This window comes from Anomaloglossus baeobatrachus, chromosome 5 (assembly GCF_048569485.1).
Source record: "Anomaloglossus baeobatrachus isolate aAnoBae1 chromosome 5, aAnoBae1.hap1, whole genome shotgun sequence".
In the NCBI taxonomy this organism is placed as follows: Eukaryota; Metazoa; Chordata; class Amphibia; order Anura; family Aromobatidae; genus Anomaloglossus; species Anomaloglossus baeobatrachus.
In genome coordinates this window covers 251,665,636-251,692,907 of record NC_134357.1, presented here as the reverse complement: position 1 = coordinate 251,692,907, position 27,272 = coordinate 251,665,636, and the positions used below count along the sequence as shown (strand labels likewise).

At 47.9% G+C, this 27,272-nt stretch overlaps 1 protein-coding gene across 3 annotated transcripts in view; it reads right to left on the bottom strand.

Moving 5' to 3' along the window:
• The window catches only part of LOC142309910 (membrane-spanning 4-domains subfamily A member 4A-like), a 163,356-nt gene that overhangs the window by 17,699 nt on the left and 118,385 nt on the right, over positions 1 to 27,272 (bottom strand). For all 3 annotated transcript variants that reach the window (XM_075347372.1, XM_075347374.1, XM_075347375.1), the window contains exon 6: positions 12,149 to 12,271. In XM_075347372.1, the coding sequence (XP_075203487.1) occupies positions 12,149 to 12,271 (123 nt within the window). The remainder of the gene's footprint in view (positions 1 to 12,148; positions 12,272 to 27,272) is intronic.

Sequence of the window (27,272 nt, the reverse complement as noted above, 5' to 3'; positions counted from 1 at the left end):
CTGTGCATCACAGACTTGGTCCTATCTTGGATCTCCTCATACCTAACCGACCGAACTTTCAGCGTCTCCCATTCTCACACCACTTCCTCATCTCGCCCCCTATCTGTCGGTGTCCCCCAAGGCTCAGTTCTTGGACCCCTGCTGTTCTCCATCTACACCTTCGGCCTGGGACAGCTCATAGAGTCCCACGGCTTCCAGTATCATCTCTACGCCGATGACACACAGATCTACCTCTCTGGACCTGACATTACCTCTCTACTAACCAAAATTCCACAATGTCTGTCTGCTATTTCATCCTTCTTCTCTGCGCGATTCCTAAAGCTTAACATGGACAAAACAGAGTTCATTGTCTTTCCTCCTCCTCACTCATCTCCTCCAACAAGCCTTTCCATCAAACTTGATGGTGGCTCACTCACCCCAGTCTCACAAGCTCGTTGCCTTGGAGTAACCCTCGACTCTGCTCTATCCTTCAAGCCACACATCCAAGCCCTCTTCAACTCATGCCGATTACAACTCAAAAATATCTCCCAGATCCGTGCTTTCCTTAACCAAGAATCAGCAAAAACATTAGTGCATGCCCTCATCATCTCCCGCCTCGACTACTGCAACCTCCTGCTCTCTGGCCTCCCTTCCAACACTCTTGCACCCCTCCAATCTATCCTAAACTCTGCGGCCCGCTTAATCCACCTCTCCCCTCGCTACTCCCCAGCCTCGCCACTCTGCCAATCCCTTCACTGGCTTCCCATCGCCCAACGACTCCAGTTCAAAACATTAACCATGACATACAAAGCGATGCACAATCTGTCTCCTCCCTACATCTGTGACCTAGTCTCCCGGTACCTACCTGCACGCAACCTCAGATCCTCACAAGATCTCCTTCTCTGCTCCTCTCTTATCTCCTCTTCCCACAATCGCGTACAAGATTTCTCCCGTGCATCCCCCATACTCTGGAACGCTCTACCTCAGCACATCAGACTCTCCACTACCGTGGAAAGCTTCAAGAGGAACCTCAAGACCCACCTCTTCCAACAAGCCTACAACCTACAATAGCCCTCAGTCCAGTAGACCACTGCGCAACCAGCTCTGTCCTCACCTATTGTACCATCACCCATTCCCTGTAGACTGTGAGCCCTCGCGGGCAGGGTCCTCTCTCCTCCTATACCAGTCTGTCTTGTACTGTTAATGATTGTTGTACGTATACCCTCTCTCACTTGTAAAGCGCCATGGAATAAATGGCGCTATAATAATAAATAATAATAATAACTTTTCTGCAGTCATTCTCTAGCAAATCCTATGGGTTTTAAAAAATGCTGTGCGCACATTGCATTTTTTCATACCCGCAGATTTGCACACGGATTTTCCACTGCAGAATTAATGTGCATGTCACTTCTTTTCCGCAGGTACCTGCGTTTTTTGCCCTAGATAATAGTAATAACCGTGGGGACCAATTTGCAGGAAATCTGTGGTAAATCCGCGGTAAATCCACGGCAAACCAAGGCAAAAATGCGGGTGCGGTTTTACCACAGTTTTTACCGGGGGTGCGGGATTCTTTCAGAGGGTCCGGATTTTCCTTGAGAAAGAGTCACTTTCTAGTGCACACATGGCCTTACAGAGGAAAGGTATTTCCAAACATTCAACACAATTTCAGAAAGTCTGGCTGACTGTGTGATAGGGCTATTCTAGCTCCAAAAAATGATAGGAAGATCAATCTTCAAATTCTAAGTCTCCTTCCAGGTGTGTGCAGGAAGTCAGTGGATACAGTGGCAAAACCTGTTCATGCATTATTCAATAAAGCAAAGTTATTCAACTCCTTAGAGCCACAAGGACTTCCTCCACATAACCTCTTTTTAAATCCTGGAGCACCTATTCTGCTGTTGAGAAATTTAGATCCACCAAAGCTGGAACAAGACTCTTGATTAAGAACTAGTTTCTACATGTAATTAAAGCAACCATTCTGACAGGATGTGGCAAAAAAAGAGGACATTTTCATTCCAACAATTCCACTCATTCCACCTGATTTGCCTTTTGATTTTTAACGCCTCCAGTTTCCAGATCGACTGGGATTTGCACTGTCCATTAACAAGGCACAGGGACAATCCTTGAAAGTAGCAAGAATCGATTTGCAATCTCTATGCTTTTTGCATGTTCAACTTTACGTGGCCTGTTCAAGAGTTAGGCCATGTGCACACTAGAAAGTGGCTTTTTCTTAAGGAAAATCCAGATCCTCTTACAGAATCCCACATACGCAGTAAAAAAACGCACCAAAATCGCAACAAAATCCGCATGCGGTTTTACCGCGGTTTGTCGCAAATTTACTGCGGATTTTCTGCAGGTTGGTCCCTGAAAAGCCGCAGGTACCTGCGGAAAAGAAGTGACATGCTCATTAATTCCGTAGCGGAAAATCCGCGGGTATAAAAAAGGCAATGTGCGCACAGCATCTTTTTATACCTACAGTGCCTAAAAGTAGTATTCAACCCCCTGCAGATTTAGCAGGTTTACACATTCGGAATTAACTTGGCATTGTGACATTTGGACTGTAGATCAGCCTGGAAGTGTGAAATGCACTGCATCAAAAAAGAATGTTATTTCTTTTTTTATTTTTTTTTTTTAAATTGTGAAACGTTTATTCAGAGGGTCATTTATTATTCAACCCCTCAAACCACAAGAATTCTGTTTGGTTCCCCTAAAGTATTAAGAAGTATTTCAGGCACAAAGAACAATGAGCTTCACATGTTTGGATTAATTATCTCTTTTTCCAGCCTTTTCTGACTAATTAAGACCCTCCCCAAACTTGTGAACAGCACTCATACTTGGTCAACATGGGAAAGACAAAGGAGCATTCCAAGGCCATCAGAGACAAGATCGTGGAGGGTCACAAGGCTGGCAAGGGGTACAAAACCCTTTCCAAGGAGTTGGGCCTACCTGTCTCCACTGTTGGGAGCATCATCCGGAAGTGGAAGGCTTATGGAACTACTGTTAGCCTTCCACGGCCTGGACAGCCTTTGAAAGTTTCCACCCGTGCCGAGACCAGGCTTGTCCGAAGAGTCAAGGCTAACCCAAGGACAACAAGGAAGGAGCTCCGGGAAGATCTCATGGCAGTGGGGACATTGGTTTCAGTCAATACCATAAGTAACGTACTCCACCGCAATGGTCTCCGTTCCAGACGAGCCCGTGAGGTACCTTTACTTTCAAAGCGTCATGTCAAGGCTCGTCTGCAGTTTGCTCATGATCACTTGGAGGACTCTGAGACAGACTGGTTCAAGGTTCTCTAGTCTGATGAGACCAAGATCGAGATCTTTGGTGCCAACCACACACGTGACGTTTGGAGACTGGATGGCACTGCATACGACCCCAAGAATACCATCCCTACAGTCAAGCATGGTGGTGGCAGCATCATGCTGTGGGGCTGTTTCTCAGCCAAGGGGCCTGGCCATCTGGTCCGCATCCATGGGAAGATGGATAGCACGGCCTACCTGGAGATTTTGGCCAAAAACCTCCGCTCCTCCATCAAGGATCTTAAGATGGGTCGTCATTTCATCTTCCAACAAGACAACGACCCAAAGCACACAGCCAAGGAAACCAAGGCCTGGTTCAAGAGGGAAAAAATCAAGGTGTTGCAGTGGCCTAGTCAGTCTCCTGACCTTAACCCAATTAAAAACTTGTGGAAGGAGCTCAAGATTAAAGTCCACATGAGACACCCAAAGAACCTAGATAACTTGGAGAAGATCTGCATGGAGGAGTGGGCCAAGATAACTCCAGAGACCTGTGCCGGCCTGATCAGGTCTTATAAAAGACGATTATTAGCTGTAATTGCAAACAAGGGTTATTCCACAAAATATTAAACCTAGGGGTTGAATAATAATTGACCCACACTTTTATGTTGAAAATTTATTAAAATTTAACTGAGCAACATAACTTGTTGGTTTGTAAGATTTATGCATGTGTTAATAAATCCTGCTCTTGTTTGAAGTTTGCAGGCTCTAACTTATTTGCATCTTATCAAACCTGCTAAATCTGCAGGGGGTTGAAGACTACTTGTAGGCACTGTATAGTATTTGCTGGGAAATGACTGCAGCAATGTTAGACACATTTTCTGCAGCAAATCCACGGCAAATCTGCAGCAAAATCCGCGGTAAATCCGCAGCGTGTGCACATAGCCTTAGAACTGCCAAAAATCTGTTCGTCTTTGCATCAGAAGGGAAAAATGAAGAAGAATGTTGTTTATCAAAAGGTTCTCGAATAAGGAGTTGCAGATAAAGTACTTCACATTACTTGGGTAATCATTTAGTTAATTTGTGTTGCATATCTGTGGTGTTGAATATAAAATGTGAAATGCTTCTATCTTTTTGATTTTTAATAATAACATTTCTGTCTATTTAGTTTGTGACATATGCAAAATAATTTTTTGTTAACCCATTCAATTTTGTTAAAGCTAAGAACAGTTAGTTACTATCCCGGGCAATGCCAAGTAAAACAGCTAGTAGGATATTATTTTTATTCTTATCCCAGACTGTCTGTTCATTTTTTTTTACTTAACCCCTTCACCACCGATTTTTCTTTTTTGTTTTTTCCTCCCCTTCTTCGAGAGCCGTAACTTTTTTATTTTGCCGTTAATATTTCCATATAAGGGCTTGTTTTTTGTGGGACGAGTTGTAAATTTTTAATTAAACCATTAGTTTTACTATACATGGTACTGGAAAACTGGAAAAAAAATTCCAAGTGCGGTGAAATTGCCAAAAAAGTGCAATTGCACAATTTTTTTTGGAATATTTTATTCACCGTCTTCATTATATGATAAAACTGATGTGTCAGTATGATGCCTCAGGTCGGTAAAAGTTCATAGGTACCAAACATGTATACTTTTACTTTTAGTTAAAGGATTAAAAAGAAAAATCTGAATTTGTCATAATTTTGCCGTTTGGATGTTTTTTGTCACCACGTTGTGTACCCATCAGATTACTTGATTTTATATTTTGATATATCGGGCATTTCTGAGTGCGGCAATACCAAATATGTGTATATTTTTAATTTTTTTATCTGTTTTATTTTTAATAAGGTGAAGGGGGGGGATTTGAACTTTTTTTTTTAATTTTTTTATTTCTCCATATTTTTCAAAAGTTGTTTCTTTTTACATTTTTTATTTATTATAGAATTATACTTACCAAGTCTCCCCGCTGCTGTAACACAGCTTCCAGGTTTGCTCATTAATTCTCATGAATATTCACTGTTTCCCCCACCCACCCTCTGTATCACTCTCTTTGGTTGCAGTCCTGCTTCCCCCCGTTAACCCTCTATGCTGGTGTCTGTGATTGGTTGGAGTCAGACTGCACCACTACTCTCTGTGCCTGCATCTGTAACTGGTTGCCCTCACAGTAACGGAGTCAGGAAGTGGAGTGTAAAAATAAATAATTTGAAAGAATGGCGTAGGGTACCCCATATTTTGATGTGGTTTTTGTAATTATTTAACTAAATAATTTTTAAAAATGATGGGCGGTCCCCCCAATTTTGATAACCTGACAAGATAAAGCAGACAGCGTATATTACGCTAATTTCCACCGCACCAGGGTAATTTGGATGAGCCAGGTAAAGCACCAGGATTGGCGCATCTAATGGATCCCCTCTATTGACTTAAGCCTGCTTTACACGTTGCAATGTATCTTACAATGTGTCGGCGGGGTCACGTCGTAAGTGCTGCACATCCGGCATCGTAAGTTACATTGCAGTGTGTGACAGGTATGTGCGATTGCGATTGAACATTAAAACGTTCATCGCATACACATCGTACCTGTCTCTAGAATTGCACGTCAGATTGTTCATCTTACCCGGGGTAGCACACATCGCAGTGTGTGACACCCCGGGAACGATGAACAGATCTTACCTATGTCCTGCGGCTCCCGGCCCACAATGCGGAAGGAAGGAGGTGGGCGGGATGTTTACGTCCCACTTAGCTCCGCCCCTCCGCTTCTATTGGCCGGCTGCCGCGTGACGTCGATGTGACGCCGAACGTCCCTCCCACTCCAGGAAGTGGACATTCGCCGCCCACATCAAGGTCGTATGGACAGGTAAGTACGTGTGACGGGGGTTAATCGTTTGTGCGGCACGTTCAACAAATTGAACGTGCACACATACGATGGGGGCGTTGCAAATCGCATACGATATCGTATGCGAAATTGCAACGTGTAAAGCAGGCTTTACTTCCACATTACCTTTATGGTGAGGCGCTATAGCCATGTATTGTGTGTTTTGGAATTATATTATTTCTCTGCGGACACTACTTTGTTTATATACTTCTTATATACTTATCTATAATCAGTGTCCTTCACCTTATTTCATCCATTCATTTTCTCTTGTCAGTCATGTTTTTAACCTTTGTTTTTGTCATCCTCATATGTTTTGTCCCCCTACTCCAGTGCTGTATATCTCCTAGAGCTGTATGTTCCCCCACCACAGAGCTGAATGCCCCCCTCTCCAGTAATGTGTATGTATGTCTTCAGCCTCTCCTGTGATGTATACACAGCAGTGTCAGTGTGCACTGTGCACGCACGGCCATGTCTATTAGTGATGGCCACCAATAAGGCACAGTATATACAGTATATTTTTGAAGTATACTTAAAATAAAGACCCTACTCTAAAACTAAGCCCTAGCTGCGGTCATTATAATAATAGTATACTGAAATAAAGCTTGAACAACCCTTTAGGGATATGTAACTTTTACTGGTGCATGTTTAAGTTTGTAGTCACATGACAGCTAGTTAATGGAATAAATATTCATCCCTCTTCCCACCCATAATCCGGGGTCAGTGATTACAAATTTTGTTACTGAAATAATGAAGTTTCAACCCCTTCATTGCACACCCCTCTGTTTTGGGTGTTATTCACTCAAACTTTCATATTACTGCCTGAGGACCGCAGCGCACCCAAGTGTATCAGCGTGTATTTCTATGCTGCTGAGTGAATCACTGACAACTGGCAAAGAGGGGTGGGTGGGGCAGGGGTGAGTATTCATTATATTATTTACACAAGTTTCAATCACTGATGCTAGCAGAGGGCTGGGCAGGGAAGGAGGTGAATTTTCATTTTTCATTAACACAAGTTCCAATCTCTGAAACAATACAAAATATAAGACATCCCCAAAAGTAAGTCCAAGCTCCTCTTTTGGAGCCAAAAAATAATATTAGACCCTGTATTATTTTGGGGGAAACAAAGAATTTCTATGATCTAGAGCTCTGTGGCACCCTGGGCAAGCCAGGTCGTCACAGGTACTGCAACAACACACCCCACACACCCCACACCCCGAGATAGGCACATCAGTCACACACAAATGTCCGGGTACGTGGCCCGGGCACCAAGAGCAAGGTTGGCAGATGGTGGTGAGGCTGATTGCAGGAGAGGCTGATTGACGCGGACCCGTAGGACCGGGAACGGGCGGTGGCCCGCTGGTACCGAACCGGGGAGCGAAGAGAAGCCAGCACAAACCGGCAGGGCCTACGGACCCCGACCAGGCTTGGAGTTGCCGTTAAACCGGTCAAATCCGTTAGCGACTGGAACCCCAGGGGTTTCCTAGCAACAAAGACCCGACTGAAGGCAACCGTCCAAACCGAGAAAGGGAAATACAACTACCGCCACAGTTAGAATTCCCAGGGCCAGAGCCTTCGAGCAAAAGGGGCTCCTCTGGCCCATATCCAAGCTGGGGAGCGGGTTACCGGTGCGAAGCCATCGGGACCGAAGATACACAACAGGTGCAGGGAAAGGCAGCCACCACCAACCTTCTGGGGGTAACAACAGCAGCCGGCTGCGGGACCCGTCCATCCAGCCGTTTGTTTTATCGGAGACTCTGTATCCATCATTGGCTGAGTGAGTACCACCGTGCCGTCTGGCACCGCGCTGCCCCCGCGACCCTGCACCTCGCCAACCCTGCCTCCCTGTCCCACCTCACTGGGCCCCGGGACCACCAACCCCCTACCCACGGAGGGGAGAGAAACATCTCGGCTGCTACCTGTCATCACTCCTGGGATCCTCGTCCAGAGCAGCGGTGGTGTCCCAACCTCACCACAAACCATGGGTGGTGTCACGGACCAACTCCTTAAACCCAAACCACCCCCTTTCACTGCACGGGTGAGGAGCGCCGCTCGAGTACCCAGATCCGGCCTACCGCTCGAGCCACCAAGCAGCAGCAGCAGCGCCGGACCCGAGCGCCAGCGAGAGCGCAGCGGCGGCGGCGGCCTCCTCCCCACCCGCGACAGCTCCTGTGTATAATGTCACTGATGGTAGTATTATCGTTCGTACTGTGGTTTTTGCCAAAGATCAGTTTGGTAGTGTTAATTGGTCACAATGTGGTGGTAAAATGTAGTTTGGTTATGGTGAGGTGAAATGTATTTGTGCCTCCCCGGCGCAGACCAGGGTGCTCGTATCCTGGGTGGTTGTGGCTCGAGGGGTCAGGACCCGGGTTCGGCTAACACTCCAATCCTTGGAAAGGGGATATTTACAGGAGAGAAAATCGTGACGCCACCTGAGGGTTGCGGCAATGGGAGTACTGCCACTGCTGGAAGGAGTACCAGGGCAGATGGTGTGGAGCAGCAAGGTGTCAGTTCCTCTTCAGGTAGGGAAGGCCTCGGCCTCTGTGGATTTTGGGGGGATGTTTGGGAGCGCAGTGTACAAGGGCATCAGGTTACTCACTGTGGGTAGTCGTAGTGCAGGATGAGGATTATAAAGCAGACGCTCACACTGATAATAAACCAAAGGCTCTGTGCATCACTACAAGGGAGCCGGTCCAGGTGTCCACTTTCACCGGTGTCACTTGATAGTCCAGACCCTGCCTCCGTGCACAATTTTAGTTGTCTGTTGTTGCCCTGTGGTGCCCTGGACTAGCCAAGTCGTCACAGGTACTACAACATGCACCCCCACCCCGAGATAGGCACATCAGCCAGACACAAAATCCTTGTTGCCTCCCTCCAGGGGTTGATGTCCACACCAGGTGGGGTGGAACCAGGCGGTTGGCCCCACCCACTGAGGAGTTCACAGTCCTGGAGGCGGGAAAAGGAAGTCAGTTGAGTTGAGACCAGAGAGAGTTCAGTTAGGGAAGTGGTAGGAGAGGAGCAGACTGACCTGTGCGGGTGTGCGGCCCGGGCACCAAGAGCAGGGTTGGCAGACGGTGGTGGCCGTCTGCAGGAGAGGCAGATCAACGCGGAACCATAGGACCGGGGATGGGCGGTGGCCCGCCGGTACCGAACCGGGGAGCGAAGTGAAGCCAGCACAAACCGGCAGGGCCTGCGGACCCGACCAGGCTTGGAGTCGCCGTTAAATAGGTCAAATCCGTCAGTGACCGGAACCCCAGGGGTTTCCTAACAGCTGAGTAAGTACTACTGTGCCATCCGGCACCGCGCTGCGCAGTCCAAGCGACCCTGCACCTTGCCAACCCTGCCTCCCCGTCATCTCACCGGGCCCCAGGACCACCAACCCCTACCCATGGAGGGGAAAACAACATCCCAGCTGCTCCCTGCCATCGCTCCCGGGATCCCCGTCACCAGCAGCGGTGGTGCCCAACCTCACCACAACCCGTGGGTGGCGTCACGGACCAAATCCCCAAACCAAACTACCCCTTTCACTCACGGGCGAGGAGCGTCGCTCGAGTCCCCAGATCCGGCCCACCGCTCGAGCCACCAAGCAGCAGCAGCAGCAGAGCCGGACCCGAGCGTGGTGAGCGCAGCGCCCCACCGCCCGCGACAGCCCCTTGGCATGAAGCTGTTTGGGCCCCGCTACCTGTATGTAGGGCAGCTGTGCTCTTGATGGCTGGCACTTGGGATTTCAATGGGGCTGCTTTTTATGGAGAACCCTATCCCCTGCGTTGTGCTGGTGCCTTCAATCTCTGAGCTGTTAGGGAAGTTTGTGAAGATACTCTCCTTCCCAGGTTAATTATCAGGATGGATAAACCTGCTCCTGACCTAGGGTCCTGTACCCTGCCATGATCGGTATCGGTCAGTTCTTTTGGAGTTCTGATGTCGACAGTCCTCCTAGAGTATGTCCGTCATATCCTTTCCAATGTCACTGCCACTGGTCACCGACTCCTGTGGTCCCGGACCACTGTCTCCGACCCAACCTTGGTCTCGCTCCCTGTGAGCTACAACTCCCAGCTCCTTTCTCTTTGAGGGCTACTCTCAACTCTCCTCCTCTTCAGCTCCCCTTCCAGAGCTACCACTCCAGCTCCTCTCACGCTGAGAGCTGACTCTAAACTCACTTCCCCCCTCCCACCAGTCTGCCTGACCCCTATGGGTGGTTCTACTCCAGCTTGACCATCCCACTGGTGTGTCTGACAGGTTTGATGTGAGGTGTGGTTGGGATTTGTAGTGCTAATGGTGTGACACATGTTATTGGGAACCTGGAACCATGGGGGTTGGGTCCTGTACCCTGGAAGACAGGATACAGTTCCCTGTAGTGTGATGCCCTGGACTATCCAGGTCGTCCCAGGTAGACACAACAACACTACACCCCCCCTTCCCAGTTAGGTAACAGCAGTCAAACTACCACCCTCCAAGTTTGATGTCCACACCAGGGGGGGTGGAGCCAGGTGGTTGACTCCACCCACCGAGGAGTTCACAGGCCTGGAGGCGGGAAATCAGAGAGTTGAAGTCTAGCTCAGGCCCTGGAAGGGTCAAGTTCAAGTCCAGAAGCAGACCTGTGCTCAGGCCTGCCAAAGACTACTCCGGTGGCTGGGTTGGAGCCCAGTCACCATTGGCAAGGAGGCAGATGGTAGTGGCCTCCTGCAGGAGACCGGGAATAAGACCGGTGGAACCAAAAGGGACCGGGACAGGGTAGTGGCCCGCCGAAACCAAATTGGGGAGCCAACTGGATACCGGAGCACCAGGCAGGGTACTCGGACCCCGAACTAGGCTAGAAGCCACCACCATAGTCAAATTAACTGATTGCGGTCTGGACCTAAGGGGTTCATTCCCACCTAAGTCCCGATTGAAGGCAACAGCCCAACCATTCCGGATTAGTGCCACCGCCAAGGGCCAGAGATCCAAAGGGCCAGCGTCTGCGGGCAAACGGGCTCTTACGACAGATACACGTTGGGGAGCGGACTACCAGTGCCTAGGCACAGGAGTCAAGATTCACATACAGAGGTGCAGGAGAAAGGCGGACATTACCAACCTAATCTGGGAAAAGCTGCAGCCGGCCCCGTTCATCACTCCGTTTGGTTTACCAGCGACTCCAGTGTTTTGTGTCAGAGTGAGTACACCAGTGCTATCCGGCACCGCGCCGTGCTGCACCGCAACACTACACCCTGCACCCGGGCCCCAGCCCACCGGACCCCGGGACCAACATCCCCTACCCACGGAGGGGTCAACACCTAGCTGCGCTACTACACCGCTCCCGGGGGCCCCCACACCAATCACCACAACCCGTGGGTGGCGTCACGAACTATCACTTCAAACCAAACACCCAAATCCCCGCGTGTGGCGCCAACTCCCCCCTTGCAGAGCGACGTGACCCCCGCAGTACGAGCACGAATCCGAACGGCTCGGCGGTCACAGCCGAGCCCGCGGGGCGGTACTTTAGCACCCTGGTTTAGTCAGGGGCGCTACACATTCATTGTGTGTGGTGTTATTGGTACTTTGGTTTTGGTATAGTGGATCTTGTTACAGGAGCTACAGGATGGTGGTTATATTCAGACACTGTGGTGATAATATATGGTCATTGTTTTGGTATTTTTACCCATTGTGTGGTTTATTTGGCATATTAGTTTTCATTTAGTCAACTTGTTCAGTACCAATATGGTGATATTTGTTTTCTAGAAAGTGTATGAATATTATTTAGAAGTATTACTCAGAAAATGTTCTCTGAGTTTTATATATTTTAACTGTATTCTTTTTCCTTTTTTTATGTCAGGTGTGTGTGGTGGGTCACATACATATACCTTTTAGGATGTAAAATGCTACAGTGGCCTGTACATATTACCATACTTTTTTCACAGGGCCAATAGGACTCTAGTTACGCTTCTGACGGAAAGAGCAGGTCAACTAGACCAAATGACATTTTTCATTAGTGCCTGTGCTTACTTATTCATGAAGATCAGTCTATTAATTTGGAGGTTTGGGGGAATGCATAGTATCCACACATTTTATCCAGTGTAAATAGTCTGATCTCTTACCTGAGGACTATTTGAAGATAGTTTTGACAATGAACGACAACCAAAAATGGAGATGGATAAGGACACGCAAAATATCAACAAATTTAAAATTAGAAGGACGGCTAATATTCCATATCCACCGTTCTGCAAACACAAAACCAAAATCACACTGTGAAGAATTTTCTGACCTTTATATAATATCATTCTTCATTATACATATAATGCATACAAGTTTATACCCCAGTAAAACCATCCATGTATAACAGTACCTGTGTACCGTATGTATATTGTCATAGTAGAGCTTGCGTGAGTTCAGAGGTGATCAACCAAAGTAATAAAACAATGGTTGGACTACAAATACCAGAATAACAAAATTGAAAATATTGTTTTTTAAATAAAATAGGCAGCTAAAGGTTTACCTAACGACAAGTTCAAGGGGTGGATATACCAATCGTGCAATTGGTGGAGCTGCACAGGAGCCCAAGATTTAAAGAGTTTCTCTTCCTCCTCAAAAGCAGTCACAGACACATTATTGTACTGCTAAGGGCCCATATAATGTACTTTGTCTTGCATAGGAATTTGTCTTGGTGAATTCTTTCTAAAGAGGGTTGGATAACCATCTTAAGTGTAATATTATTAGAAACTATGGTTACACCGTGTACATTAGTAACCAAGTCCATTGTATTACACAGCAGGGTGATCATGATATAATATATATGTGTATATATATATATATATATATATATATATATATATATATATATATACATATATATATATATACAGTCCCTGACAGAAGTTCTGTCACTTATCCATGCCATGTTATGTAAATAAAAGCTTATAACCTGACTTTAAATTCATCCATTGGTTTTATAAATTACTCTTTTAAAAGCTGAAACCCTCACAAATTTGGTTTAGGTTATGAAAATAAAGTTGCTGCAAAGCTGAAATATTGATCATTTAATGAACACAGAAAGGTCAGATTTTGGAAAGACAAATGTTTTGTCGCCCGCAGGAAGTAATGTGAAATTCAAGCAAATAATTAACTTCTGATACAAAGATATGTCGCATAACATTGGTGAATAAAGTTGTAGTGCTATTAGAGCCATATTTAATATTTTGTGTGACTTCCATGAGCTTGAAGGACTGCATCCATGAGGTTCAACAATGATTCATACAATTTATTGATGAAGATATCAGGAATAGCAAAGAATGCAGTCTTACAGTTATGCAGATTCTTTGGTTTTGTCTTCCAAGCTTCCTCTTTCATCCTACCCAAAACATGCTCAATGATGTTCATGTCTGGTGACTGGGCTGGCCAGTCCTTGAGCACCTTGATCTTCTTTGCCAGGAGGAGCTTTGTTGTAGAGATGGATATATGAGATGGAGCACCATCCTGCTGCAGAATTTGACCACTTTTATGATTGGGAATGTAAGAGGTAGCTAATACTTCTTGATATTTTAGGCTATTAATATTGCCTTCCACCTTGCAAATGTTTTGCACACCCCCATACTGAATGTAACTCCAGACCATGATCTTTCCACCACCAAACTTAACTGTTTTCTGGATGTATTTTGGATCCATACGGGCTCCAGTAGGTCTCCTGCAGTATTTGCAGCGGCTGTGGTGAAATTTAACTGAAGATTCATTAGAGAAATTCACCTTCTGCCACTTTTCCAGCATTCATCTGTTTAGCAGGCTGTGGGATTTAGCAAATGCCAAACGTTTCTTTTAATTGCCTTTTCTTTAGTGCTGGCTTCTGGGCACTGATTTAACCATGGAGCAAAACAAATGAGGGAGGGCACCAAAGATAAATGACGCAAAGGGATCAATACCACTAGCACATTTTGATAACTAAGGATTAGTGATGAGCGAGCATGCTTGTTACTACTCGGTACTCGCACGAGTATCACTGTACTTGGGCTACTCGGCGGGGACCGAGTAATCTCGCGATACTCGTGCTGTACTCGTGGTCTTCATCCCTGCATGTTGGCGCTCTTTTGAGAGCCAGCCCTCATGCAGGGATTGGCTGGCAGACCACTGCAATGCCACAGTCCTGTTAGTTGTGGAATTGCAGTGATTGGCCGGCCCACACAGCGTGACCGAGCCTTTATACCGGCCGGCGCGCTGTGCTCTGCTCACAGCCATCCAGACAGTCAGTGCAGGGAGAGTGTCGCTGCTTCAGGGAAAGGTTTGCGGCCCTTTATAGCTATTTCCGTAGCAGGGCTGCAAACAGTGTGACCAAAAGTCCTTCTCAGGACTATTCTAGTTGTATACAGGCAGGCAGGGTATAGCCAGGTCGGAGTACAGTAGCAGAGTCCTTCTCAGGACTATTGTTGCTGTATACAGGCAGGGTATAGCCAGGTCGGAATACAGGCTGGTGACCAGAAGAGTCCTTGTCAGGACTATTGTAGCAGTATACAGGCAGGCAGGCAGGCAGGCAGGGTATATAGCCATTCCTAGTGGTGACCGTATACCAGCCTTCATCATATCTGGGGCTGGTGTACACAGTCTAAAACAGTCCAGATAGTGTCAGACTTCTCAGTAATTGTCGCTCCTAAAAACCTGTTAGGTTCTTAGTGCGTCCGTGCTTGCATTTAAAAACCGCACGTGTGTGCCTGTCGGTGGCAGCGTACAGGTGCACGTTTTGCACAAACTATTATATAACGCACAAGTGTAGTGAATAATACACGTCAGTCAGCAGTGTCTGATAGTGTCAGAGTTCTCATTAATTTTTGCTCCTAAAACCTGTTAGGTTCTTAGTGCGTCCGTGCTTGCATTTAAAAACCGCACGTGTGTGCCTGTTGGTGGCAGCGTACAGGTGCACTTGTGTGCGTTTTTACCAAACTATTATATAACGCACAAGTGTAGTGTATAATACACGTCAGTCAGCAGTGGCTGATAGTGTCAGAGTTCTCATTAATTTTTGCTCCTAAAACCTGTTAGGTTCTTAGTGCGTCCGTGCTTGCATTTAAAAACCGCACGTGTGTGCCTGTTGGTGGCAGCGTACAGGTGCACTTGTGTGCGTTTTTACCAAACTATTATATAACACACAAGTGTAGTGTATAATACACGTCAGTCAGCAGTGGCTGATAGTGTCAGAGTTCTCATTAATTTTTGCTCCTAAAACCTGTTAGGTTCTTAGTGCGTCCGTGCTTGCATTTAAAAACCGCACGTGTGTGCCTGTTGGTGGCAGCGTACAGGTGCACGTTTTTCACAAACTATTATATAACGCACAAGTCTAGTGAATAATACACGTCAGTCAGCAGTGTCTGATAGTGTCAGACTTCTCAGTAATTGTCGCTCCTAAAAACCTGTTAGGTTCTTATTGCGTCCGTGCTTGCATTTAAAAACCGCACGTGTGTGCCTGTCGGTGGCAGCATACAGGTGCACGTTTTTCACAAACTATTATATAACGCACAAGTCTAGTGAATAATACACGTCAGTCAGCAGTGTCTGATAGTGTCAGACTTCTCAGTAATTGTCGCTCCTAAAAACCTGTTAGGTTCTTATTGCGTCCGTGCTTGCATTTAAAAACCGCACGTGTGTGCCTGTCGGTGGCAGCGTACAGGTGCACGTTTTTCACAAACTATTATATAACGCACAAGTGTAGTGTATAATACACGTCAGTCAGCAGTGGCTGATAGTGTCAGACTTCTCAGTAATTGTCGCTCCTAAAAACCTGTTAGGTTCTTATTGCGTCCGTGCTTGCATTTAAAAACCGCACGTGTGTGCCTGTCGGTGGCAGCGTCAGGCTCCATATTGTCCCTGGATAGAGATGTGCATGAGGGCCTCAAAACATTGTTCCCATTGCAAAGGAGCGGGTCTCCTGTCGTAATGCCCATTCTGAAAGAATGGGCGAAAAAATTTACCACTGGGGTATACCTGAAACAACGGCCTAACTATTGTAACGGTCATCATGATGGCGCATGAGGAGAAGGAGGAGCAGTCCAGCGATTAGCCAAAGTCCAGAAGTGTGTTACCATGGGTGAGTGGAGGTACATGGCAAAATCCCGTTACAAACTTTAAATTCCGCTGTCATTTGCTGGTGGTGTGGTGAAGTCTGGCCCAATCCAACCCTTGTTCATCTTGATCAGAGTCAGCCTGTCAGCATTTACAGTTGACAGGCGGGTGCGTTTATCTGTAATGATTCCACCTGCGGCACTAAAAACACGCTCTGACAAAACGCTAGTGGCAGGGCAGGCCAGGACTTCCAAAACGTAGAGAGCCAATTCATGCCACGTGTCCAGCTTGGATACCCATTAATTGTAAGGCACAGAGGAATGTCGGAGTACAGTTGTTTGATCTGCAAGGTACTCCTTGAGCATCTGGGCAAACTTAGGATTTCTTGTGGCACTACCCCGCACCTCAGGGGCTGTGGTATGTGAGGGGCTGAGAAAACTGTCCCACATCTTAAAGACTGTTCCCCTACCTCTGGCGGATTGGACTTGTGCCCCTCTCGACTGTACGCCTTGGTTGTCCACTGATTCCTGACCTATGCCGCTAGCGTTTTGTGAGGGGAATGCTTTGCCTACTTCCGTGACTATGGCCTTCTGGAACTGCTGCATTTTTCCTGACCTCTCCGCCTCGGGAATAAGAGACATAAAGTTCTCCTTTTAGCGTGGGTCTAACAGTGTTACCAACCAGTAATGATTGTCGGCCAAGATGTTCTTAACGTGAGGGTCACGAGACAGGCAGCTTACCATAAAGTCAGCCATGTGTGCCAGACTCTTAACAGCCATCACTTCAGTATCCTGACCAACACGATGACTTAACATGCTGTCCTCCTCCTCCTCCTCCTCATCATCTACCCTGTCCTCTGGCCAGCCACGCGGAACCGAGGATATGACTGCATGTCATATCCTCAATTTGGCCAGAGAGTTGCTCCATGTCTTCATCCTCCTCCTCGTCATAGTTCTCCACTGCACGTTGTGATGAGACGAGGCTGGGCTGTGTGTTATCACCCACACCCACTACTGTTTCTTGCTCAAACTCATCGCGCTCCGCCTGCAATGCATCATGGTTGTTTTTTGAGCAGAGACCATTTTAGAAGGCAGAGAAGCGGTATGGTGACGCTAATAATGTCGTCATCGCCGCTCACCATCTTGGTGGAGTCCTCAAAGTTTTGGCGGATGGTACATAGGTCGGACATCCATCTCCACTCCTCAGGTGTTATGTGTGGAGTTTGACCCATTTCCTGACGGCTTAGGTGATGCAGGTACTCAACAACTGCCCTCTTCTGCTCACATATCCTGACCAACATGTGCAGAGTTGAATTCCAACGCGTGGGGACATCACACACCAGTCTGTGAGCCGGAAGATGCAAATGGCGCTGAAAGCCGGCAAGGCCGGCTGAAGCAGTAGGTGACTTTCGAAAATGTGCAGACAGGCGGCGAACGTTTACCAGCAGATCAGACAGCTCTGGGTATGACTTTAGAAACCGCTGAACCACGAGGTTGAGCACATGGGCCACGCATGGAACATGTGTCAGCTGGCCTCGCCTCAAAGCCGCCACCAGGTTCCGGCCATTGTCACACACGACCTTTCCTGGCTTTAGGTTCAGAGGTGTGAGCCAGTGATCTGCCTGCTGTTTCAGAGCTGTCCACACCTCTTCTGCATTGTAGGGTTTGTCAGTTGTCACCTATGCAGATTAGCTTCAGCACAGCCTGTTGCCGCTTCGCCGAGGCAGTGCTGCAGTGCTTCTGTGTCGCCCTGGACAAGCCAGGGGCCACAGAGCACAACACTTACACACCCCACACTCCCTGCAGGCATATCATAGTCAAAACACAAAATCCTTGTTGCCTTCCCCAGGGGCTGTTGTCCACACCAGGGGGTGGAGCCAGGCGGTTGGTCTCCACCCACCAAGGAGGAGGGAAAACACAGGCAGTGAGAGTTAAGCTAAGGAAGTGGAAGGAGGAAAGTAGTAGAGAGGAGAAAAGTGACAGCAAAGAGCCTGAAGTTGGTCCGGGTGTGTGGCCCGGACAGGACAGCAAGGTTGGCAGGATGTGGTGACCGTCTGCAGTGGAGGCCGATTGGAGTCTGCCGTAAGGACCGTGGACGGGTGGTGACCCGGCCGTACCGGACCGGTATACAAAGAGAAGCCAGCACCATTGGCAGGGGCCTTTCGGATCCCGGCAAGGCTTGGTGTCGCCGTGAATTTGCCAAATCCGTTAGTGAAGGGGACCTCAGGGTTTCCAAACAGCAAGTCACGATAGAAGGCAACCGTCCAACCGTGAAGGGGAGACACCGCCACCGCCAAGGGCAACCGTCTCCCAGGGCCAGCGCCTGTGGGCAAAAGGGGCTCCTCCGGCCCATATCCAGGTCGGGGAGCGGGTTACCGGTGGGAAACCATCACTACCAACACTGAACTTAGGTGCAGGGAGAGACAGTCATCACTAACCTGCAGGGAGGAACAACCGCAGCCGTCCGAGGGACCCGTCCATCCAGCCGCTTGTTTTACCGTGAACTGTGTCATCATCATTGGGCTGAGTGAGTACCTCCGTGCCGTGCGGCACAGCGCTGCCCCTGCGACCCTGCACCTCATCAGGCCCCGCAACCCGCCTGTCATCCATCTCTACCCCATCACCGGGCCCTGGGACAACCAACCCCCCTACCCACGGAGGGGAGAAATAACAACAAAGCTGCTCCCTGTCACAGGCTCCCGGGATCCCCGTCCAGAGCAGCGGTGGTGTCCACACAATCACCACAACCGTGGGTGGCGTCACGGACAATATCCCCAAAACCCAAACGACCCCTTTTCACTCACGGGCGATGAGCGCCGCTCGAGTCCCCGGGATCCGGCCATCGCTCGAGCCACCGAGCAGCAGCAGCCGTAGAGCAGCGGCAGCCGGACCCGAGCAGTGGGAGAGCGCAGCGTCCCCTCCTCCGCCCGCGACACTTCCAGCTTGGGACTGGTGTGTAGGGTAAAGTGGATGAGGATACGCAGGAGGAGGAGGAGGCTGAGGAGCATGACATTCCGGAGCTGTAGAGTGTGGGTGAAACCCTGACTGAGGTAGGGCCTGCAAAACTTGGTGTGTGAAGGATGTGTTCCGTCCCTCGCTCAGACTGGGTCCCAGCTTCCACAATATTAACCCAGTGTGACGTCAACGAGATGTAGCGGCCTTGCCCACATGAACTTGTCCACGTGTCTGTGGTTAGGTGGACTTTGGCTGAAACAGCGTTGTTCAGGGCACGTGTGATGTTTTGTGACATGTAGTTATGCAATGCGGGGACGGCACACCGGGAGAAATAGTGGCGGCTGGGGACCGAGTAATGTGGGACAGCTGCCACCATCAGGTCGCGGAATGCTTCTGTCTCAACCAGCCTAAAAGGCAACATTTCCAGCGCAAGCAGTCACGAAATGTTAGCATTTAGAAGTGTGGCATGTGGGGCGTTGGCAGTGTATTTGCGCCTGCGTTCAAAGGTTTGCTGAATGGATAACTGAACGCTGCGCTGGGACAAGGACGTGCTTGATGATGGTGTTATTTCTGCGTGGGCAACTGCAGGTGCAGGGCCGGAGGAGGCTTGTTCGCGGGCAGCATGGACAGGGGATTGGCTCGCATGCACAACAAGCGAAGACGTAGCAGTGACATCAGCAAGCACTGCTCCTCGACTCTGTTGTACATCCCACAAAGTCGGGTGCTTGGCTGACATGTGCCTGATTATGCTGGTGGTGGTCAGGCTGCTAGTTTTGGTACCCCTGCTGATGCTGGCACGGCAGGTGTTGCAAATGGCCTTTTTAGAATCATCTGGAGACAACTTAAAAAACTGCCAGACTCGGGAAGACCTAACATTTGTACAGGCACCATGTGTCGTTTTGTTCCGGGGAACAGTTGCCTGACGTCTGCCTGGGGCCACCACCCTGCTTCTTACTGCCTGTTGGGATGCTACGCCTCCCTCCCCCTGTGCACTGCTGTCCTCGCTCTGCATAGCCTCCTGCCAGGTTGGGTCAGTTACTGGATCATCCACCACGTCGTCTTCCTCTTCCGCACCCTGCTCCTCCTCCTGACTTCCTGACAATTGTGTCTCATCATCGTCCACCCCTTGTTGAGACACGTTGCCAACTTCGTGAGAACGTGGCTGCTCAAATATTTGGGCATCTGTACATACAATCTCGTCATGGCCCACTTCAACAGGAGCTGGCGAGAGGCCAGAATGTGTGAATGGAAACGTGAACGAACAGCTCTTCCGAGTGTCCAAGTGTGGGATCAGTAATGTCCGTGGACGTGTACTCGGCCTGGTGGTAGGAAGGAGGATCAGGTTCTGAAATGTGCGGTGCAGTATCACGGCTACTGACACTTGACCGTGTGGAAGACAGAGTGTTTGTGGTGGTGCCAATCTGACTGGAAGCATTATCCGCTATCCAACTAACAACCTGTTGACACTGGTCTTGGTTCAAGAGCGGTGTACTGCTGCGGTCCCCAAGAATTTGGGACAGGACGTGCGAGCGACTAGATGTGGCCCTTTGTTGTGGCGAAATTAGAGCTTGCACACGACCTCGGTCTCTGCCTGCACCACCATCACGTCCACTTCCTTGTTCGTTGACAACGCCCTTGCGCATTTTGCAATGCTGTGCTGATGTGTATTCACTAGACTTGTGCGTTGTATCCAAGTTTTTGCAAAACGCACACAAGTGCAGCGGAAAGCTGCCACCAACAGGCACACACGTGCGGTTTTTAAATGCAAGCACGGAGCCACTAAGAACCTAACAGGTCTCTATCCAGGGACAACGTGGAGCCTCCCAATTTTTGGCTGCCCTGCCAAAGGGCTATACTACAATAGACCCACTTCCTTACAATAGGCACTTCAGGTTTACAGGCCCTCATGCACGTCTCTATCCAGGGACAACGTGGAGCCTCCCAATTTTTGGCTGCCCTGCCAAAGGGCTATACTACAAAAGACCCACTTCCTTACAATGGGCACTTCAGGTTTACAGGCCCTCATGCACGTCTCTATCCAGGGACAACGTGGAGCCTCCCAATTTTTGGCTGCCCTGCCTAAGGGCTATACTATAATACACCCACTTCCTTCCAATGGGCACTTCAGGTTTACAGGCCCTCATGCACGTCTCTATCCAGGGACAACGTGGAGCCTCCCAATTTTTGGCTGCCCTGCCTAAGGGCTATACTACAATAGACCCACTTCCTTCCAATGGGCACTTCAGGTTTACAGGCCCTCATGCACGTCTCTATCCAGGGACAACGTGGAGCCTCCCAATTTTTGGCTGCCCTGCCTAAAGGCTATACTACAATAGACCCACTTCCTTCCAATGGGCACTTCAGGTTTACAGGCCCTCATGCACGTCTCTATCCAGGGACAACGTGGAGCCTCCCAATTTTTGGCTGCCCTGCCTAAGGCCTATACTACAATAGACCCACTTCCTTCCAATGGGCACTTCAGGTTTACAGGCCCTCATGCACGTCTCTATCCAGGGACAACGTGGAGCCTCCCAATTTTTGGCTGCCCTGCCTAAGGGCTATACTACAATAGACCCACTTCCTTCCAATGGGCACTTCAGGTTTACAGGCCCTCATGCACGTCTCTATCCAGGGACAACGTGGAGCCTCCCAATTTTTGGCTGCCCTGCCTAAGGGCTATACTACAATAGACCCACTTCCTTCCAATGGGCACTTCAGGTTTACAGGCCCTCATGCACGTCTCTATCCAGGGACAACGTGGAGCCTCCCAATTTTTGGCTGCCCTGCCTAAGGCCTATACTACAATAGACCCACTTCCTTCCAATGGGCACTTCAGGTTTACAGGCCCTCATGCACGTCTCTATCCAGGGACAACGTGGAGCCTCCCAATTTTTGGCTGCCCTGCCTAAGGGCTATACTACAATAGACCCACTTCCTTCCAATGGGCACTTCAGGTTTACAGGCCCTCATGCACGTCTCTATCCAGGGACAACGTGGAGCCTCCCAATTTTTGGCTGCCCTGCCTAAGGGCTATACTACAATAGACCCACTTCCTTCTAATGGGCACTTCAGGTTTACAGGCCCTCATACACGTCTGTATGCAGGGTCATTGGTGAACCGCAAAATTTTGGACTGCCCTGGCAAAGGAAAATACTACAAAGACTCAGTTCCTCAAAATGGGCACATTAGACTCAGAGGCCTTTATGTACGTCTCTTCTCAGGGCCATCGGAGTGCTACACAATGTTTTACGTAAAATCTTTCATGTATTGATCTCAAAAAGTAACATACATTAGCTCTATCTCACTATTGGGTATGTGCCCTTAACATTTCCGCCATGAAAATTCATTTTGGTGTCATTTTGGAAGGTTTTCTGGTGAGTCCGTAAAAATGGCGTAAAACGCGGACAAAATTGTTCACAGCTGTGACTTTTGAGTGATAAATGCTTCAAGGGGTCTTCCCCATGCTGTTGCCATGTCATTTGAGCACTCTTCTGAGACTTTTTTGCCATTTTTAGGGTTTCTACATGCTGCCGGTGGTCATTTCACAAAAATACTCGGGTCTCCCATAGGATAACATTGGGCTCGGTGCTCGGGCCGAGTACACGAGTATCTTGGGATGCTCGGCCCGAGCCTCGAGCACCCGAGCTTTTTAGTACTCGCTCATCACTACTAAGGATGCAATAGCAGAGAAAAGGAATATGCAAAAAAGTGGGATCACCAAATATATAAATATACAAAATATCTTTATTTAATTAAGGACACCAAACCACATACATGTATTAAAACCAATTAAAAAAGCAAGAGCTTACAGAAACACACATTGGATGTCAATGGTATATGACATCCAAAAAACCTCACACCCTCAAGAAGCTGAAACCCCATTAAGGCAGGATAATACAATAAGTTATATTATGTGAGAACCCAAAAATGAATTTCCGCCAAAATATATAGAGTGTCCATAAACTGGACAGTCAGCTTAACAGATGGATAAAAATGCAGAATTCAATACAGCAGATGTAAAGCTTGTATGTCACAGTCAGGAAAGGATAACAGAGAACAATAGAAGAAAATCGGGTTTTTATCAGCCGCGCCAATGATCACTTCTCAGGTATTCAGATTAATGCATCTTTTATTTTGCACAGGTCTACGTGTTTCTACGCATTTCTGGAGTCTCAGCTCCCTTCCTCAGGACCATCAGGCATAAGAACACATCAATCTGGAGATTTGATGTGTTCTTATGCCTGATGGTCCTGAGGAAGGGAGCTGAGACTCCAGAAACGCGTAGACCTGTGCAAAATAAAAGATCCATTAATCTGAATACCTGAGAAGTGATCATTGGTGCGGCTGATAAAAACCCGATTTTCTTCTATTGTTCTCTGTTATCTGCCGTTTGGGTTGCTGCTGCCGTGATCCCAGTTTTCCATGCCTATATAGTAGTTGTGACTTTCACAACTTCATTTGGTGAGTATTACTGCTCCCTGTCTTTACCCCCTGTGTTATTGGGGTAAAACCCTATTGCGCTTCTTTTCCACAGCTCTCTACTCACAGTCAGGAAAGGACAAATTGAAAACTCAAATAAGCATAAACAAATACAAAAGTACTGGCCCAGCTAGGTGAAAAGCTAGGCAAAAATAGAGGAGCCAATAATATCTATTGATGGACACAGAAGGAGTAGAGGCAAGAGGTGGAGGGGTGAGCTAGCGGCTCATTTAGTGATCATTTAGTGAGCACAAGTGAGGATGTAAACTATGATTGGGTGCATTATATGACAAGGCGACAAAACTTTTGTCTTGCCAAAATATGATCTGTGTTTATTAAATTATCAATATTTCAGCTTTGCAGCAACTTTATTTTCATAACCTAAACCAAATTTGGGAGGGTTTCAGCTTTCAAAAGAGTAATTTATAAAACCAATGGATGAATTTAAAGTCAGGTTATAAGCTTTTATTTACATAACATAGATAAGCGACAGAACTTCTGTCAGGGAGTGTATATATATATATATATATATATATGTATATATATATATATATATATATATATATATATATATATATAATGTGTGCAGTTGAGGTTATGATCGAGCAAATTCATTATGCTGTTTGATGTATCTTGTTCTAGTTGTACTAACACAATCTTTGAGCTTATCTAGGACAAAAGAATAATTTTTTTTGCAAGTGAACATATCTACTGACCTTGACATTCTGGTGGTGTTTAATATTCAAATAGAAATTCTACATCTTTGGGGTGCTTTTATTCCCCATCTTACATTTTGGAAACCCATCATATGTTTCCACTATTTAGCTTCCAGATAGTTTAGGAATTTTGTATCCCTGCTTGGTTGAGGGTAGCTCAAAAGGAAATAAATTTCTAAAGGCTTAAATTATGCTTGTGACTCGCCCACCCCAGGGCTATGGGACACCCGGTGCCGGGCCGGACTAGTCCGGGGGGTCGTCAGTGGTGGCGGGACCCGACTCCGTGACCCTGGCGGGAGTCAATTAATATGGCTTCAGTAGGGGTGATTAAAGTTTATAATATTCGTGACGCCACCTGTGGTTTGCGGCTATTAAGCCGCCGCTGCAGTAGGGGGCCTCCGGGGCTGGTGGAATGGCAGCTTGGATGGTCCTGCTTCCCACAGGTGGAGCGGTACCCCAGGGCAACAGTTGGTGCTTGTAAGTGTCGATGTAGTGATAGAAGTCTATGCAGTGATGGAAGTCAATGCAGTGAAATAACGGAGACAACACCAGGGGGTGCAGTTTCAAAATGTTTACTCACGATGGTTGTTCAACACGGCAGCTGTCCGGTTGCCCACTGGTGTGCTGGAATCCCCTGTCAGGGACCTCCGCTGATCCCGGGTAGATCTGGAAATAAAAGCCGGTGCACCCCTCTATTGTGTTCCTTTCTTCAGCTGACTTCTAACCCTTGCCTTTGCTGGATGAACCTGGCTTGGCCTCCACTACAGCCTCGGGCCGGGGGCTTGCCTAGTGGGTATTCTACCCCATTTTCAGAGGTTCTGCTGTGGGCTGTGGCCCGGGGAGCTTGCAACTACCCTGGGCCTCGGTTTTTACCTTTGGAATTCTCTTCCTCCAGTTTCTAGGGACCGTCCCCTGTGTGCAGCTTGATCCCTCCACCGAATGACTTTGTGGAACAGGCCACCAGCTTGGAAGCTTTGCAGTGGCCCTGGAATCCCTTCTGTTGTTTTGCTGTGGTGTCACCTGAGCCTATCTGGGCCTCAGGGTCTTCACCAGGAAGCGTCACTTTCTTTCTTTCTCTCACTCAGACTCCTTCTGCTTCTCTCCTCTGCCTCACGCAGACTTCTCACTCTCTTCAACTCCAAACTCTCTCTTCTCACTTCTCACTTCTCTGCCTCCCGCAGACTGACTACACTTGACCTTCCTGTAACTACTATACACTCTGCTGGCTCCTCCCACCTCCCCAGTTGCTAAGCTCTACCCTATGGAAGCAGGGATGGGTCTTACGGCCCCTCCCAGCATGCAGCATGGGAGGGTAGCTGCCACTGTCCCTGGTCCCTGTGTGTACCTAACAATGGGTGTAGTGCAGATTTGCCTGTGGACCGGCATTTACTCCTTTCCTTACCCAGGATGGGACATCACACCTCTGGCTGGGGTGCAATGTTCCTGTGGCGACGGAAGCCTCAGGGGCGCCACACTTGCCCTGTAGTTATGGCACCTGTAACTAACGTCATACAGTGGTCTCATGTGACAGAGGACTGAGATCATGTAATAAGTGTTTTTCAGTTTTTGTTTTTCCTCTTTTGCATTTCATGTTCTTTTAATTAATCATTTTTTTATATTTTGGGTGCTAGATTTTTTTCTTTTTTTTCATGGCCTTACTTTCATTGCTAGCCTGGTGAACTGATTGCCCCTTTTAATTTTTCATTTTTGCTGATGTAATAAGGACCTGGCTCTTCTGCACCATCCTCAAACAAAAACTCAGGAAACGGAAATGACAGCTTAAAGGAAATCTGTCAGTAAGGGGTACTTTGCACGCTGCGACATCGCTAGCCGATTGTAGCAATACCGAGCGCGATAGTGCCCGCCCCGTCACAGATGCGATATCTTGTGATAGCTGCCGTAGCGAACATTATCGCTACGGCAGCTTCACACGCACTTACCTGCCCTGCGACGTCGCGCTGGCCGGCGACCCGCCTCCTTTCTAAGGGGGCAGGTCGTGCGGCGTCACAGCGACGTCACACGGCAGGCGGCCAATAGAAGCGGAGGGGCAGAGATGAGCGGGATGTAAACATCCCGCCCACCTCCTTACTTGCTCATTGCAGGCGGGACGCAGGTAAGGAGATGTTCCTCGCTCCTGCAGCTTTATACACAGCGATGTATGCTGCCGCAGGAACGAGGAACAACATCATACCTGTCGCTGCAGCGAAATTATGGAAATGACCATACCGTTTATCGGTGCTTCTAGGCTTTACACGTTGCGACTTCGTTACTGGCGCCTAATCTGCGTCACTTGCGATTTGACCCCGACGATATCTCAGTAGCAATGTCGCAACGTGCAAAGTACCCCTAAGACTTTCACTAAGATCACAGATCTAGTGATACCTACCTAATCATACCTATTTTCTAGACCTCCATTGTTGCATATGACAGAAATTATTTATCTATTCATGTGCAAATTAGCCCTGCAAGTGCACATGGCTTTATGAGTGCATTTACAGTCCTCGGCTTTTCTTCAATTCTTTCTGCCAATGTGACGCCCTGGCCTATCAGGTTGTCACAGGGTATTGTGCAACCTGCCCTTCTGCACAGTATCCATTCCTTCTTCACCATTTCTTTTTTGATAGTGGAGACACATCTCAGACTCTGCTGCTCAACATCTTCTCTACTCTGCATTGTCAATCAAGAAGTGAGGGCACAGGTGGCAGGAAGAAGCTAGGAGGAGCCAAGGACTGCAAGAACATTGAAACACCCACCAGTCCACTTGTAAAGTTAATTATAAATAGATGATGAATTTCATAAGGAAGTAGCACTGGAGGGCAGATGAAACTGGTGTAGTTAGAGATATTTCATTGTACCCTATCCTGCTTTACATCATGTTTTTTAGTACAAATTTTACTCATAGGTTCTATTTAAGTAGGAATATCTAAAGGTTTATGAAAAACCCTATGCTTGATTATTAATGTCATCCGCGTGTCTGTCTAATAGGTGGCAAAATTTAGCTTTAGCTTTACTATTTCTTACATTATAGTTTA